General features: G+C 42.3%; 1 protein-coding gene across 1 annotated transcript; it reads left to right on the forward strand.

Moving 5' to 3' along the window:
• Nucleotides 1-4,025: 4,025 nt before the first annotated feature.
• LOC310794533 (putative oxidoreductase YccK) lies at nt 4,026-10,368 on the forward strand (the record flags this gene model as incomplete). The annotated part of the gene is made up of 7 exons (XM_083656503.1): nt 4,026-4,137; nt 4,990-5,090; nt 6,274-6,369; nt 7,190-7,337; nt 8,133-8,212; nt 8,437-8,530; nt 9,959-10,368. 7 exons carry the CDS (start codon nt 4,026-4,028, stop codon nt 10,366-10,368), a joined length of 1,041 nt encoding a protein of 346 aa, XP_083512629.1.
• Between the last annotated feature and the right edge of the window lie 4,468 nt (nt 10,369-14,836).

Genomic DNA, 14,836 nt, shown 5'->3' on the forward strand with positions numbered 1-14,836 from the left:
GGCCGTTTAACGCCAGATTTGGGCCGTTTGAAGCCCAATTTGGGTTGTTTGAAGCCAGATTTGGGCTATTTGAAGCCCAATTTGGGCCGTTTGAAGCCAGATTTGGGCCGTTTGAAGCCCAATTTGGGCCGTTTGAAGTCCAATTTGGGCCGAGTCCAATTTTACAATGAGATGCACCCACTTTAACCCTGAATAAAGTAATAAAACCACTAGTAAACCAGTAGGCGGCGCCTGGCCTGCTCTTCAGTGAGTGGCCTGACTGCGGGCACAAAAAAAAAAAAAAAAAAAAAAATGCAGGCCAGGCCAGGCGAGGCCAGGCCAGGCGAGGCCAGGCCAGGCCAGGCCAGGCCAGGCCAGGCCAGGCCACCGGGCATTTGCCCGACGTGCCCGATTATGCAGTCCGCGCCTGGTCTTCACTGTTGATGAATCCATCTGCACTGATGCAGGTTTTACATGCAACACATTGTAGGATGATGATCTCTCTGGTTTTGAATTATAAATTGCCTCAAATCAAAATCGAATTGTGTCGGCTATTGAATTACCACAAAAGTATAAGGACACATGTTCAGGTTTGGTTATTTATAGGCCTACTTAATGTAGGCCTATATGTCATTATTTAGAGAGAGAGAGAGAGAGAGAGAGAGAGAGAGAGAGAAAGAGAGAGAGAGAGGTCCCCTATAGGCCAGTGATTCTCAAACCAAAATCAGAATATTTCTGATTTTGTCCAATTTGTCCAGAGTCCCATGACTGTAGCTAGAGAGATCACAGAGAAACTATGATCACAACAGTCATTCTTCTACATTTGACTAAATTATTTTCAGAAGTGAGACTTCCCCTGTAGCAACCAACCACAGGGAGAACTGAAGACACTGGCCTCAGCAAAAGTTGGTAAAAACAGGAAGCGTGCCCAGATGCTGATTCAGCTGAAGAAATCACCCAGAATGATCCAACACTTGAGCATGATTACTCTATACTGAAAAGACACCGATCACAACAGCTTACTGCTGGCAAACAGCTATCATCCCACACCCCTAAAACGAGGTACCAAAAAGTCCGTTCTTCAGACTTAGACGAATATGCCATACTACAGAGGATTTCATTGAAAAATCAGTAGAAATTAAACAAAGGTTTTTGCTAGGGGGGAATCCAGGTGACTGTGTGGAGAAAGCCTATCAAACTTTACGGAAACCAAGAAATGAAAAAAAATCTCCAATTAAAAACAAATACTCAATCATGTTTAGCACAACCTACCCCAACTGTCAGAAACTGAGCTATATTGTTAAAAACATCATCAGATAGCATCAGATGCAGCATTACCCATGGATTTTAAAGAACCACCATTAATAGTCTATCGAAGAGGACGCAATCTGAGAGATAGCCTTGTGCATGCTAATTTACAATCAATAAAAAAGAGCACACAGACCTTGTTCAAAGTACCTCTTCCAAATGGGTGTTATAAATGCAGACGTTGTGCTCAATGTAATAATATGGTTAAAAGTTACTACTTCTCTCATCCTCATACTGGGAAAAAGTATCCTATCAATGATGTCATCACATGTTCCACTTGCCATGTTATTTATTTGATCACATGTCCGTGTGGGCTAGCCTATGTGGGTAAAACATCACGTCAGTTAAAACAAAGAATTAGTGAACACAAGAGCATAAGGAGGAATGACATCACATCATTCAGATTCCAAGGCATTGAGAAAGCGACTGCCTGAGAGAGGTGGTCACATTGATGCTATTCTGAACAGAAGAGAATTGTTCTGGATCTATAACTTGCAAACGTTATCCCCTAAAGGACTGAATGATGAGATCCCATGGCATGTCCTGCTCTAAGGAGTTTTCAGGTGTACCATATCTTGGTTGGTTGCAGCATTCAAGATAAATGTGGCACACTTTTGAATGATTTATGAAAGCTGCAACTAGGCCGATATCTTCATTCATCTGTTGTGCCCATTTTGTAAATACTCGTGTAAATATAGTATATGTCAATTACTGTCGGCATAATGATGTGTATTTGTTGTGATGTTGCACTTATTTCAATTAGTCTTGGGTCTCTTCAAGGTGACAAATGCTTCCTGTCTAGATTGAGAGACACTCCCACAAGAGACTGATTGTGCTACACCTGTGAACACATGGATGGAGGAGGTGTAAAGGGTGGAGCATTATGGTCTTTTTAACATCATTGTGGCAGAAATGCTGTCAAACACTTGACAAAGGTCCAGTGGACGAAACGTTGTGTCTGTTTAATAAAAAAGTGATGCTGAGCAAGAGCAGTGTGCGGGATCTTCTTCCTTCAAGACTCAACTGATACTTTCCAACCTGCTGCACCAGAGGGAATTGGATGTGCGAATATCTCTTTAAAAAAAGGGGGGGGAATTTGGCTGAAAATTGTCAGCAAGATAGGCTATCCATAAAACTTATGAACGGACTTCCATACAATTTTGTGAGACGGAGCAATCCTATAATGTGTGTGTGTGTGTGTGTGTGTGTGTGTGTGTGTGTGTGTGTGTGTGTGTGTGTGTGTGCGTGCGTGCGTGTGTGCGTGCGCGTGCGTGCGTGTGCATGTGCAAAGGTCCAATAGAAAACTAGGTTTAGTCTTTAAAAAGAGTGTTTTTGGCACATTTTGAAGTGACCCTCAAGTATGTCATGTCTTTGAGAAGCCCCCTATTTTTGCTCACAAACGAGCGGGGAACTATAAGTTAAGGGACATGCTAGTCAAAGCTGACTGCTAGACACGCCCTTCACATTTTCTGTCTAACTTACCTAATGGTAATTTTGCTTGTTCTGATTGTGTTCACTGTAATGCTATGATCAGAGGTGAGTATTTTTCTACATCCACACCACTGAGATATATTAAATATAGTTCTTAAATATAGCTATATATATATAAATATATTTATTAAGTATAAATAGACATATTTTATTTTTTTCGATGATCCCCACTGGGATTTTGTTTTTGTTTTTTTGTTTTAATCAAGATTATGATTTCTTGTAAAAGCTCATTTGTTGTCTATCTTTTGAAATGCCCATGTGGTCTCTGTTATGTGGTCTGTTATGTGGTCTCTGTAATGTGGTCTCTGTTATGTGGGTAAAACCCATAAGAGAGCTGAACGTCTGCATCTCTGAACACAAAAGTAGCATTAGAAACAAAGATGAAAAGTCGTCAGTAGCGATGCACTTTAACTCAGTGGGACATGATGTTTGTTCTCTTAGGTTCCAGGGCATCGAATCTGTTGGACCTTTGAAAAGAGGGGGGGACAGGGTCCAATTACAAAGAGAAGCCTTTTGAATACACACCCTGCATACAGAACATCCCAAAGGCCTCAATGAGGACTGAGGAGGTATTATTAGGGTGTTTCCTCTCTCTCTATATATATTTTTTTTAATTCTATTTATATTGTATATTGTACATTTTCTTGTTATATCTCATAATGTTTCTAATGGTGGTCCTGCCCATTGCATGGGGAAAAGACCGAGGTCGACACTTCTTTCCTATTATATTGCTTAACAGCTGAGTTGGTCGGCTAGAGTCGGACACTCAAAATGATTACATTTTCCCAAGACATCAGCGCTGGAATTGCCAGTTGCCGTGTTTTGGTCTGACGTGAGCCTTGTTCGACCAATCACAGCTGACAGATCGGGTTGTGTTCCTAAAGAGAAGTGACAGCTGTTGTCCAGCAGAGGGCACGCGAGGACAGGACACCCGAGTGTTTACTTCAGGGACGTCATATCAAGATGTGTGGCTCTTGTAAAACGCCCTTACGCAAAGTGTTTTGTAACAGTTTTGTTGGAGTGACTAGTAGCGTTACGTGTAAACTGCCATTTAAATATTAAATTCGGAGCGCGAAGTAAGTGCCTTTTAATCGATTAATTATGTTTACAATGTTGTATGAGGAATAACTGTGTGCCACACTGACACTCCATGCATGTCTTGTTCTACTTTATGAACCAGTAAACGTGCTGCTCTTGGAGCTCTAGACGTCTGTTGTTATTATTGTTGCAGGCAGGCAGCAGCCAGTATGTCCGCGGTGCCCACAGTCACACTGGCCGGTGGTCTGGAGATCTGCCGGGTGCTGAACGGCATGTGGCAGGTGTCCGGGGGGCACGGAGCGGTGGACGAGGCCAGAGCAGGTGACACAACACACAGGACTTTACCCCCGGGCTCCGGGTCCATATCATATCATATCATATCATCAGGGACATTTGAGACTGAGAGAGGTGTAGTCAAGAGTCAAGACAGAATGACAGGGCCCGGGGAGACAATGTGGAAGTTAAGGAATCACTTTACAGGAACATAGCAGAATGTCTTGTGCTTTTTGGACATATTTATAGCATTATGTTGCTTTTCATATGGTTTAATACAATGTATATTGATAGTCTCTTTCAGGTGTTGTCACCAGCAGTGTGTAACCAGTGACAACACAGTCCTGAAGGAGGCCATCATGGCCACTTCACATCCAGTGATCCAATTAAGCAACATTACAGCAGGAAGGAAAAGCATTCCACATTGATATTGGCATTTTATATCCAGGGCAATGCATTGTGGGAATCCTCTAGGTTCATTCATAGATAGATTTATTTGATGATCTGTTTAAAAAAATGCCATACATTAAATGTACATGCAATTCTAAAAAAAGGCATCAAGGATAACACAAAAAGTACACAAAAACTTAATTCCATTGTGGTCCTTGCTCTTAGACATACAGTACATTAAATATAGACATTGCGCCACACATACTGTAGTTTCATAATACAATCTGGCTATCTAGTACTAAAACATTACAGCATCACAAAAGAAGACTAATTAATACAACACGCCATTTCTGCCTATAGTCCCTTACTCATTATGTCTGTTTGTACAGTACACACAGGATACAAGCACACATATTTGAAAGTTATAGTTTTCTGTGAAACTAGATGAATCTCCCTGATGTGGTCTCTCTCTCTCCCTCTCTCTCTCTCTCTCCCTCTCTCTCTCTCCAGTTGAAGCCATGCAGGCCTATGTAGATGCTGGCCTGACCACATTTGACATGGCAGACCATTATGGGCCTGCAGAGGAGATATTTGGACAATTCAACAGCCAGGTACAGTAACACACACACACACACACACACACACACACACACACACACACACACACACACACACACACACACACACACACACACACACACACACACACACACACACACACACACACACACACTCTCTCTCTCTCTCTCTCTCTCTCTCTCTCTCTCTCTCTCTCATTTGATTTTGCACAAGCTTTAAAGGAACACTCCGCCCACTTTCAACCAGCTTTGTATCATTAGAACATCAGTAGTATATCAGAAAACTGTAAACTGTTTTGAAGTCTGTCATTTAATTTGACAGTTATTGAGTGTTAAAGTGTGGAGCAGTGACATCACTGGTCCACACTAACTCAAATTAATAACTCATTAGCTCAAATCAACTCTCAATAACTGTCAAACTATTCATCATTCATCTAGTTTGACAGTTATTGAGAGTTGATTTAAGTTAATGAGTTATTAATTTGAGTTAGTGTGGACCAGTGATGTCACTGGTCCACACTTTAACACTCAATAACTGTGAAATTAAATGACAGACTTCAAAACCGTTTACAGTTTTCTGATATACTACTGATGTTCTAATGATACAAAGCTGGTTGAAAATGGGCGGAGTGTTCCTTTAACTGAAAAATTGTATTGTAAAACATCATAGTCAATTATACATTCACATTTTAGATATTAAATTGATTGACTTATTGATTGATTGCTTGACTTACCCAGGGAGTCAGGGACATACAAAAATGGCAGAATAAGTTTAAATCTCATATCAACATTACAAATTGAATAATGCCAATGCTGAACAATTCTCGTACTTGTTGTTATACCCAAATACATAATTTCTATCACTTATATTTCAAGTTTAATTGATTTCTTCACCCGGCATTTGGAATCACTTCTTTATCTCATCGTCATAGTGACTACAAAAATGATAAATGTCTAATGGTGGAAATTCCAGATACGGATCATCAGACAAATCAAATAAATTCTTCCTTGGCCCAAGGTCGATCTGTCCACCATTTTTCATGGAAATCTATTCATACATTTTTAGACATCCTGATGAAATACATGTAAAGGCAAACTAAGGAACAACAGGGTCAAAACCTTCTTGGTGGATGTCAAAATAAAGTGCAACGATCAGAAACGAGCCAATGTCATTCAAAGTCTTTCTAATTGGTTCTAGTCCTTGTCTGATCCATAGCTGAAGTCCAAATCCTCTGGGAGTCCCACCCCGGCTCTGCAGGGACTGACCAAATGGGTGCCAAGAGCCGGTGGATGGCTTCCGATGGATCGCAAGGTGAGCTGGGGAGAAATAGGTTTTAACCCCGTCATGTTTGGACGGTGGACATATTTCCATCCACTAGAGCAGAGGTTCTCAAATGTTTTTCAGCCAAGGACCCCTTACAAGATAGAAAATATACCGGGGACCCCCTCATTCTGATTTGGGATTTTTGGCTAAGCTTAATTGTTTCCACGGTAACATGCTTGACTTTTAATTTGATAGGTTTGTTATTAGAATGTAATCCATGAACCATTTTAGATTTAAAGCATAAACTATTTTCGTTGAACTATGAAGATTTTGCAAAAAAAAAAATTTTTTATTTATTTATTACATCACATTTACATTACGTCATTTAGCAGACACTTTTGTTTTATCCAAAGCGACTTACAATATCACAATTTGTCAACAGTACAGAAAACCACTATGCAACACAATCAATGACAGCCAAGATATTTTGATAGACTAGCACCATGTAGGAAGTAGTTAGTAACATGTAGCATTTTATTAAAAAAAAAAAAAAAAAAAAATTTACTTGAAAACTTTTCGCGGACCCCCTGGCAAAGTGCCACGGACCCCTGGGGGTCCGCGGACCCCCATTTGAGAACCACTGCACTAGAGAGCAGTGTGGTATTTTTAAAGATGCCCTCCCTCATCTGGGTCTTATGACTGAAGGAGGCTCTACTCACTACACCACCTTCTTAAATCAAATCATTTCATTTCTGAGAAGCTTCAAAGTGTTTTGTGGACGTCTGACTGAAGGTTTTATTTTGAAAGCTTTAATTGAGCTTGGAGTTTGAACCGTGCAGCAGGCCTTGAAGCGTCCCTCTGTGCTCAGGTGGTGGAGACGGCTGTGCGGCGCTCCATGGCTCGCATGCAGGTGGACAGTCTGGACTGTCTTCAGTTCCACTGGTGGAAGTATGGAGACAAGAGATACCTGGACGTTCTGGGACACCTGTCTGACCTGCAGCAGGAGGGACTCATACGTATGTTTACTGCACTGTTCACACACACACACACACACACACACACACACTTAAACAAAAGAGAGACAAAAGATAGCGCAACACCTTTCTGACCTCGGTCTCTCTATGGACATATTCTTCAGTGTTCATGTAGGTTTGGTCATACATGCATTTGGATGTTTACAATGTAAACACACATGTATACATGTTGTATTCTGCTTACATGTCTATCTTTTCTGTGTTTGTATTTTGTACACCTGTGTTGTCCTGTATACATGCATACATGCATACACACACACACACACACACACACACACACACACACACACACACACACACACACACACACACACACACACATAACTGGGATAAACCCTCCCCTGCTCTACTCTGCTCTCCCATTGGAGGCATCGGTTTCAGTGGCAGCCGGATGTCAGAAGCTCTGTCATTGGCTCCGACCATGTCAATCAGAGCGGCTTCTGCTCCCTCCTCCCTGTGTGTTGCTGTAAATAGTGCCCTGCCATCCTCAGGGAAAACAACAACGCTAACTAGCTAGCAAGCTAACGGCAGAAACCTACACGCTAGCTCGTTGCTACACGCTGAAAGCGGCAAGTTGGATTGTTTGAAACTATTTTCCAAGGGCACTGCCGCTAAGCGCCGCCCATCGCAATCCCACTATGGAGACCTGCGGCGCCAGACTCCTCGGAAGGGAGAGGAGGCTGGCCAGCGAGACTAGTGGCTAAGTGACCTGTTCTATGATCCCAGATCAGTGTTTTTATTGAGACTTTTCCATCTTCCATCTGGTTCCTGTGTCAGGAGAGCTGGCCCTCACCAACTTTGACACTCAGAGACTGGAGGAGATCACCAGCAGAGGCATCCGCATCTCTAGCAACCAGGTACCACTACCTTCAGGCTGTATACCTCCTTTAGACACTATAATAGACTAACTACTATAGACTCCATCTCTGTCTGTCTCTCTCTCTCTCTCTCATTCTCTCACTAACACACATATGACTGTATATATGGACCGTGTACATGGCTGTGTCTGTCCTGCAGGTCCAGTACTCATGTCTGTGTCTGTCCTGCAGGTCCAGTACTCATGTCTGTGTCTGTCCTGCAGGTCCAGTACTCCCTGATCGACCAGCGACCAGCAGTGAGGATGGAGGAATTCTGTCTGGCAAACAATATCCAGCTCCTGACCTACGGCACTCTGGGTTAGACACACTCTGGGTTAGATACACTCTGGGTTAGATACACTCTGGGTTAGATACACTAGATACACTCTGGGTTAGACACACTCTGGGTTAGATACACTCTGGGTTAGATAACACTCTGGGTTAGATACACTCTGGGTTAGATACACTCTGGGTTAGATACACTCTGGGTTAGATACACTCTGGGTTAGACACACTCTGGGTTAGATACACTCTGGGTTAGATACACTCTGGGTTAGATAACACTCTGGGTTAGATACACTCTGGGTTAGATACTCTGGGTTAGATACACTCTGGGTTAGACACACTCTGGGTTAGATACTCTGGGTTAGACACACTCTGGGTTAGACACACTCTGGGTTAGATACTCTGGGTTAGATACACTCTGGGTTAGACTCTGGGTTAGATACACTCTGGGTTAGATACACTCTGGGTTAGATACACTCTGGGTTAGACACACTCTGGGTTAGATACACTCTGGGTTAGATACACTCTGGGTTAGACACACTCTGGGTTAGACACACTCTGGGTTAGATACACTCTGGGTTAGACACACTCTGGGTTAGATACACTCTGGGTTAGATACACTCTGGGTTAGACACACTCTGGGTTAGATACACTCTGGGTTAGATACACTCTGGGTTAGATACACTCTGGGTTAGATACTCTGGGTTAGATAACACTCTGGGTTAGACACACTCTGGGTTAGACACACTCTGGGTTAGATACACTCTGGTTAGATACACTCTGGGTTAGACACACTCTGGGTTAGATACACTCTGGTTAGATACACTCTGGGTTAGATACACTCTGGGTTAGATACTCTGGGTTAGATACACTCTGGGTTAGATACTCTGGGTTAGATACAGCACATTGACTTCAAGCCAATCATATTTGACCCTACTATATTTACCCATCGGTTGTATTACTCATATTAAATACATATGTGTCACTCAAGTGGAACAATTACAAGGAAGAAGTTGATTTGATGTTTTATGATGTAAAAGCAGTGAGCATATGAACTATCCTGCTGGGTTATAGTTATCCTGCTGGGTTATAGTTATCCTGCTGGGTTATAGTTGTCCTGCTGGGTTATAGTTATCCTGCTGGGTTATAGTTATGCTGCTGGGTTATAGTTATCCTGCTGGGTTATAGTTGTCCTGCTGGGTTATAGTTATCCTGCTGGGTTATAGTTATCCTGCTGGGTTATAGTTAGGGTTAGTGGGGTAAAGAAGTAAAATGGTGGGTTTCTAAGATGGAGTCGCTCCAATGGTGACGACACATACCGTCTCCGTGCCCCCCCCTCCCTCCCTCCCTCCCCCCCTCCCATCATCTTCACTCCTTCACTCTGTCTCTCCATTTTTTTTTCAACCCCTCCCTCTCTCTCCCTGCCCTCTCCTCCCCCTCTCTCCCCCTCTCTCCTCTCAGCTGGAGGTCTGCTGTCAGAGCGTTATCTGGGGAAGGCGGAGCCTAAGTCAGAGGCGGAGCTGGACACCTCCTCTCTCTCCAAGTACAAGAAGATGATGGACGCGTGGGGCGGCTGGAGCCTCTTCCAGGAGCTCCTCGTCGCCTTGGAGACGGTCGCCAAGCGACGCGGCTGCTCGATGGCGTCTGTGGCGACGCGCTGCATCCTGGACCGGCCGGCGGTGGGCGGGGTCATCGTGGGCTGTCGCCTGGGGGTGGCGGGGGCGGGGCAACACATCGCAGACAGCCTGCGCAGCTGCAGCCCCGAGCTCCGGCTGACGGAGGACGACCTGGCCGCCCTGCAGGCCGTGACGCGGCGCTCCAGCGACCTGATGGCGCTCATCGGGGACTGTGGGGACGAGTACAGGCGCTAAACAGTGAGGAAGAGGGGGCGGGGCTTACTGAATGTGGCAGAAAGAGGGAGGAGGAGGAGGAGGAGGACGAGAGGAAGGTGGAGAGAGGAAGAGAGGAAGGTGGAGAGAGGAAGCAGAAACAGTGCGTCTTGCTTGACGCTGTAGTGGAAAAAACATGGGAAAAACTACACAGTTGATGCCTATGCTCCATTCTTTTACTTGGAATTTGTCCCACATGTTGTGTTTGTCAATTTAGATTCAAATCAGTTTCCACACACAAGCTGGAGCTGCTCTGTGCTACATCATAACATAAGACAAATTGCCAAAATGTATGATTAATACTTTTTAACTTGTTTCTAAAGATCATCTGCGACTGCTGCACGGTGTAGTTATCTTACCGACTAAATAACAGATGCAGTAAAACATGTTGATGCAGCCTCTCCTATAGCTCATGCTTACTCTGCTTCAGTGTGTCTTCATGTGTGTCTGCACTGACACAAGCTTCAGTGTGTCTTCATGTGTGTCTGCACTGACACAAGCAAACGTCTTCGCTGTTTACATTAAGGTGTCAAAATGTGTTTTTTAGTTCGAGAAAATTCAGAGAAAACATTCAAACAACTATTAGTTTGTGAATGAATCTCCTCAATTCTCAAATATTGTATTCTATATTGTGTGTACAATATGCAAACGCTACAGTACAGTATTACAGTATTTGCAATACAATCATTTCCTAAGCCTCATTTCCTTCTATTGTTTTTGTTGAATTACATATTCTTGGTATTTTCCAACCTTTTACCTTTTAATTTGTTTAAATAAAGTTTGTGCTTTTATTGTGTCATTGGCTTTTTATCATTTTTATCATCTTTCTATTGTCTTTTTACGTCTTATCTTAACTATCTCTTAATTCTATCTTTTATTCTTCTTTTACAGTTTATTACTGTTATTTACTGTATTTTCAATGAATAATTTTTAAGAGTAAGAGAGTATTCTGCTTTTATTTTGTCAGTCAAAGCACTTTGTGAAATCTGTTATTAAAGGTGCTATATAAATGTAGTTATTATTCGTATTAATTATTATTCGTTCTAATCTTGAGCTTGATGGCATGAGACAATTAAGTTGATATTCCTTTGTGTCTGTGAACCTGGCTGTGTGTGTGTATGTGTGTGTGTGTGTGTGTGTGTGTGTGTGTGTGTGTGTGTGTGTGTGTCAGGGGGCGGGGGCTCAGTGAAGGGGAAGGAGTTGTCAGCCCTGTAGCACTGTCTGGCCTGACAGATGATATGAGAACACCACGAAATATACATTAGACACTAATCCATAAACACACAATTCTGTCGTTTTTGCTCTCTCTCTCACACACACACACACACACACACACACTCTCACACACCCAGCTGACGCTCAGAAAGCAGACAGACTCCTGCTGCGCTATAGGACCGTGGTCAACGTCAAACACATCCAAAGACATCACATCAAACCTCCTGCATCATGTGACCCCCGGGCCAGCTGGGGTTCAGCACAGCGGAGACAAAGGGCTGTGGTGATACAGTCAGGGACAAAGAGGATCCTGTACTGTATATGGTGACTCTCACTATATAGCATTCATACAAAGTCACACTTCAGAATGGTCACCTGCTTTTGACTGGCACATGTATGTTCATTGCTGCATTTATGAATCTATTTCATACACTTTTCAATAAGATACTTTTTTATATAACTATGTCTTAAAGCTGATTTGTATGTGAAGCGAGGTTCATCAGATCCATGCAGAACATCAGAGGGGAAGGAAAAGTGAACAGCATGCTAACCTGTGCTAACATGCTAACCTGTGACTGAACCCTGGATAGAGCCACAAATCTTCAAGTTCCATCACAGAAAATATCAGATGTAGAAATATAGTGGGTTAAATAGGCGACTATGACAGATGAGTTACTTGGTTATAGGGCTGTATAGAGCAATATTGATATCAGGATAATCATAGAAAAGTGTTCTAGCTATATGATATATGACAATATCTGCTGAGCAAATTGCTGAGCCTGTTGACATGAAACCTCTAATGTTTTAACTTGAAATGTTCAGACTTGGGCTGATGAAACCGGTTTAAAACGGCTTTTGATCAACTGAAAGAGACAAGAAGGTGGCCAACCTAACATCAACACTGTTTTTCTGAGTTTCTGAAAAGTTGACATTTTGGAGATATGAGGCTTTCACACCACAGCGACAACATGCAAAAATCACAAAATAATCACATTGATCTTCAAATAAAATGCTGTAATTTCCAAACAAGTTTCCCTTTGTCCCACATCTCATATTGTGAGAGATTTTGATTAGTATTTGCTTTTCATCATTCGTTTAGACAACGTAATTGTGTCAAGATAATTTGATACAATTACTCCGATCACGATAGGATGATTTTTTTTATGAATGAACGAATGATCATCTTGAATTATTGCCCAGCATTTAGTAAATTATGTTAATCTGGTATAAGGAGGCCTTGTAATTAGACACAGAAGTATCTAATATACTATACTATTATATATATTATATATTATATATATATATATATATATAATATACTCTCTCACAAACAGCCATATAAGCACACGTGCTGCAGGCAGTTTGAATCTTTTAATAGGCTTTTCAATTATTAACACACATGAAAGATGCACAACATGTGGACGATCTGGGCTTGCATGCTCCAGTAGGCTTTCAGTGCTCACCCAGGCACTTAAACATCTCTCTCTCACACACACACACACACACACACGAGTAGGTGTGTCTCAGCGCTATATACAGAAATGCACATTCGTATATAAGAGGACAGAACAGTCTGAGGTCCTAAGAGTCGTTTGTGCTGACTGTTCCTAAAGCCTGGACAGAAATAGTTAAGAAAGCCTCCAGGATGGCTACAGGAAGAGCTGAAGCTATAAGGAAACTAGTTCCTCCCTCTAGTTTAAAGCTATACATTATATTTATTTATTTATTTAAATAATATTTAAATATTAATTTATATATTTTTTACTTTGTTTATTAAGATTTTCTCAAATGCAAATACTGACTTGTGACTCGAGTAAAGTTGCTCACACCTCTGTTTATGGTCTTGGTAGGAATCTAGTTAGTAATAGTCTTTATTTTCAATTTTATTCTTCAGTGAAAAAGTCATTTTTCATTTCATCGTTACTTTTTATTCACATTTCAAGTGTAAAAACCTCAAAGAAAAAGACATCAGACAGGTTTTGTGAAGAAACCATCCCTTTATTGGTGTGAACCATCCAACTCAGGGTCAAAAAGGGTTAGAAAACAGTCTGTGCTCAAACAGACCAAAACCAGAGTTTCTCCACACCCTGCTGCCTCTAGTGGTGAAAAAAGGTGGTGGTGGGGAGGTTGGGGGGCGGGGTCAAAAACAGTAGTACTGGGTGCAGGCATAAGAGATGCCGTGTCCAAAAAAGTGAAAATGGTTCCGTTCCACATAAAGCAAAAGTCACACAAAAAATCCTTCACTTTACTCCAAACCACGTTCACTGATTTTTACTGACACACTACAGCAGTAGAGTTTCTCTACAGCAGTAGAGTTTCTCTTCACTGCTTTTTACTGACACACTACAGCAGTAGAGTTTCTCTACAGCAGTAGAGTTTCTCTTCACTGCTTTTTACTGACACACTACAGCAGTAGAGTTTCTCTACAGCAGTAGAGTTTCTCTTCACTGCTTTTTACTGACGCACTACAGCAGTAGAGTTTCTCTACAGCAGTAGAGTTTCTCTTCACTGCTTTTTACTGACACACTACAGCAGTAGAGTTTCTCTGCAGCAGTAGAGTTTCTCTTGGAGGGAGGAGGAGGAAACCGACAGGGGTGAATGTAGGGTGGAGTTACTGAATTCACAAATAGAGGCAACTGAAGGGGGGAAAGGCTGGGTGGGGTGGGGTGGGGTGGAGTGGGGGGTACCTGGGTGTCAAAACCACATCAATGACAATTAAACAGAAACACCATGTTAACGTTCTCTATCCAAATGAAGACGGAGAACGCGAGTGCGTGGGCCTGAAGTGCTTCCCCTCCCTCTGTGGCTGTTTGTTTGTTGTCTCCACGGCGACCGCCGGTTGCCACGGAGTTACCGCGACGTTGCTGCAGGTGCTCCTTACTTGTTTTCAAACAAATACAGAGCTACTTCACTAAGAACAAGTTGAATACACACTTTCAGCACGCATACAGGGAAGACTACTCTACCTGCACAGCATTAACACAATTAGTAGATGACTGTTTTATAAACATTGATGGGAAAAAAATGATGGGTACGGTTCTATTGGATTTTAGTGCAGCATTCGATGTGATTGACCATAGTTTGCTATTGGAAAAACTTATTGCATATGGTTTTGAAGACTCTGCTGTTACCTGGATAAAAAGTTATTTGTCCAGTAGGACACAGAGAGTGTTTTTTAATGGTTCATTGTCAGACATGAAAAACTTACAGTTTGGTATTCCTCAAGGGAGTTGCC

Source organism: Poromitra crassiceps (assembly GCF_964638095.1).
Source record: "Poromitra crassiceps genome assembly, chromosome: 20".
In the NCBI taxonomy this organism is placed as follows: domain Eukaryota; kingdom Metazoa; phylum Chordata; class Actinopteri; order Beryciformes; family Melamphaidae; genus Poromitra; species Poromitra crassiceps.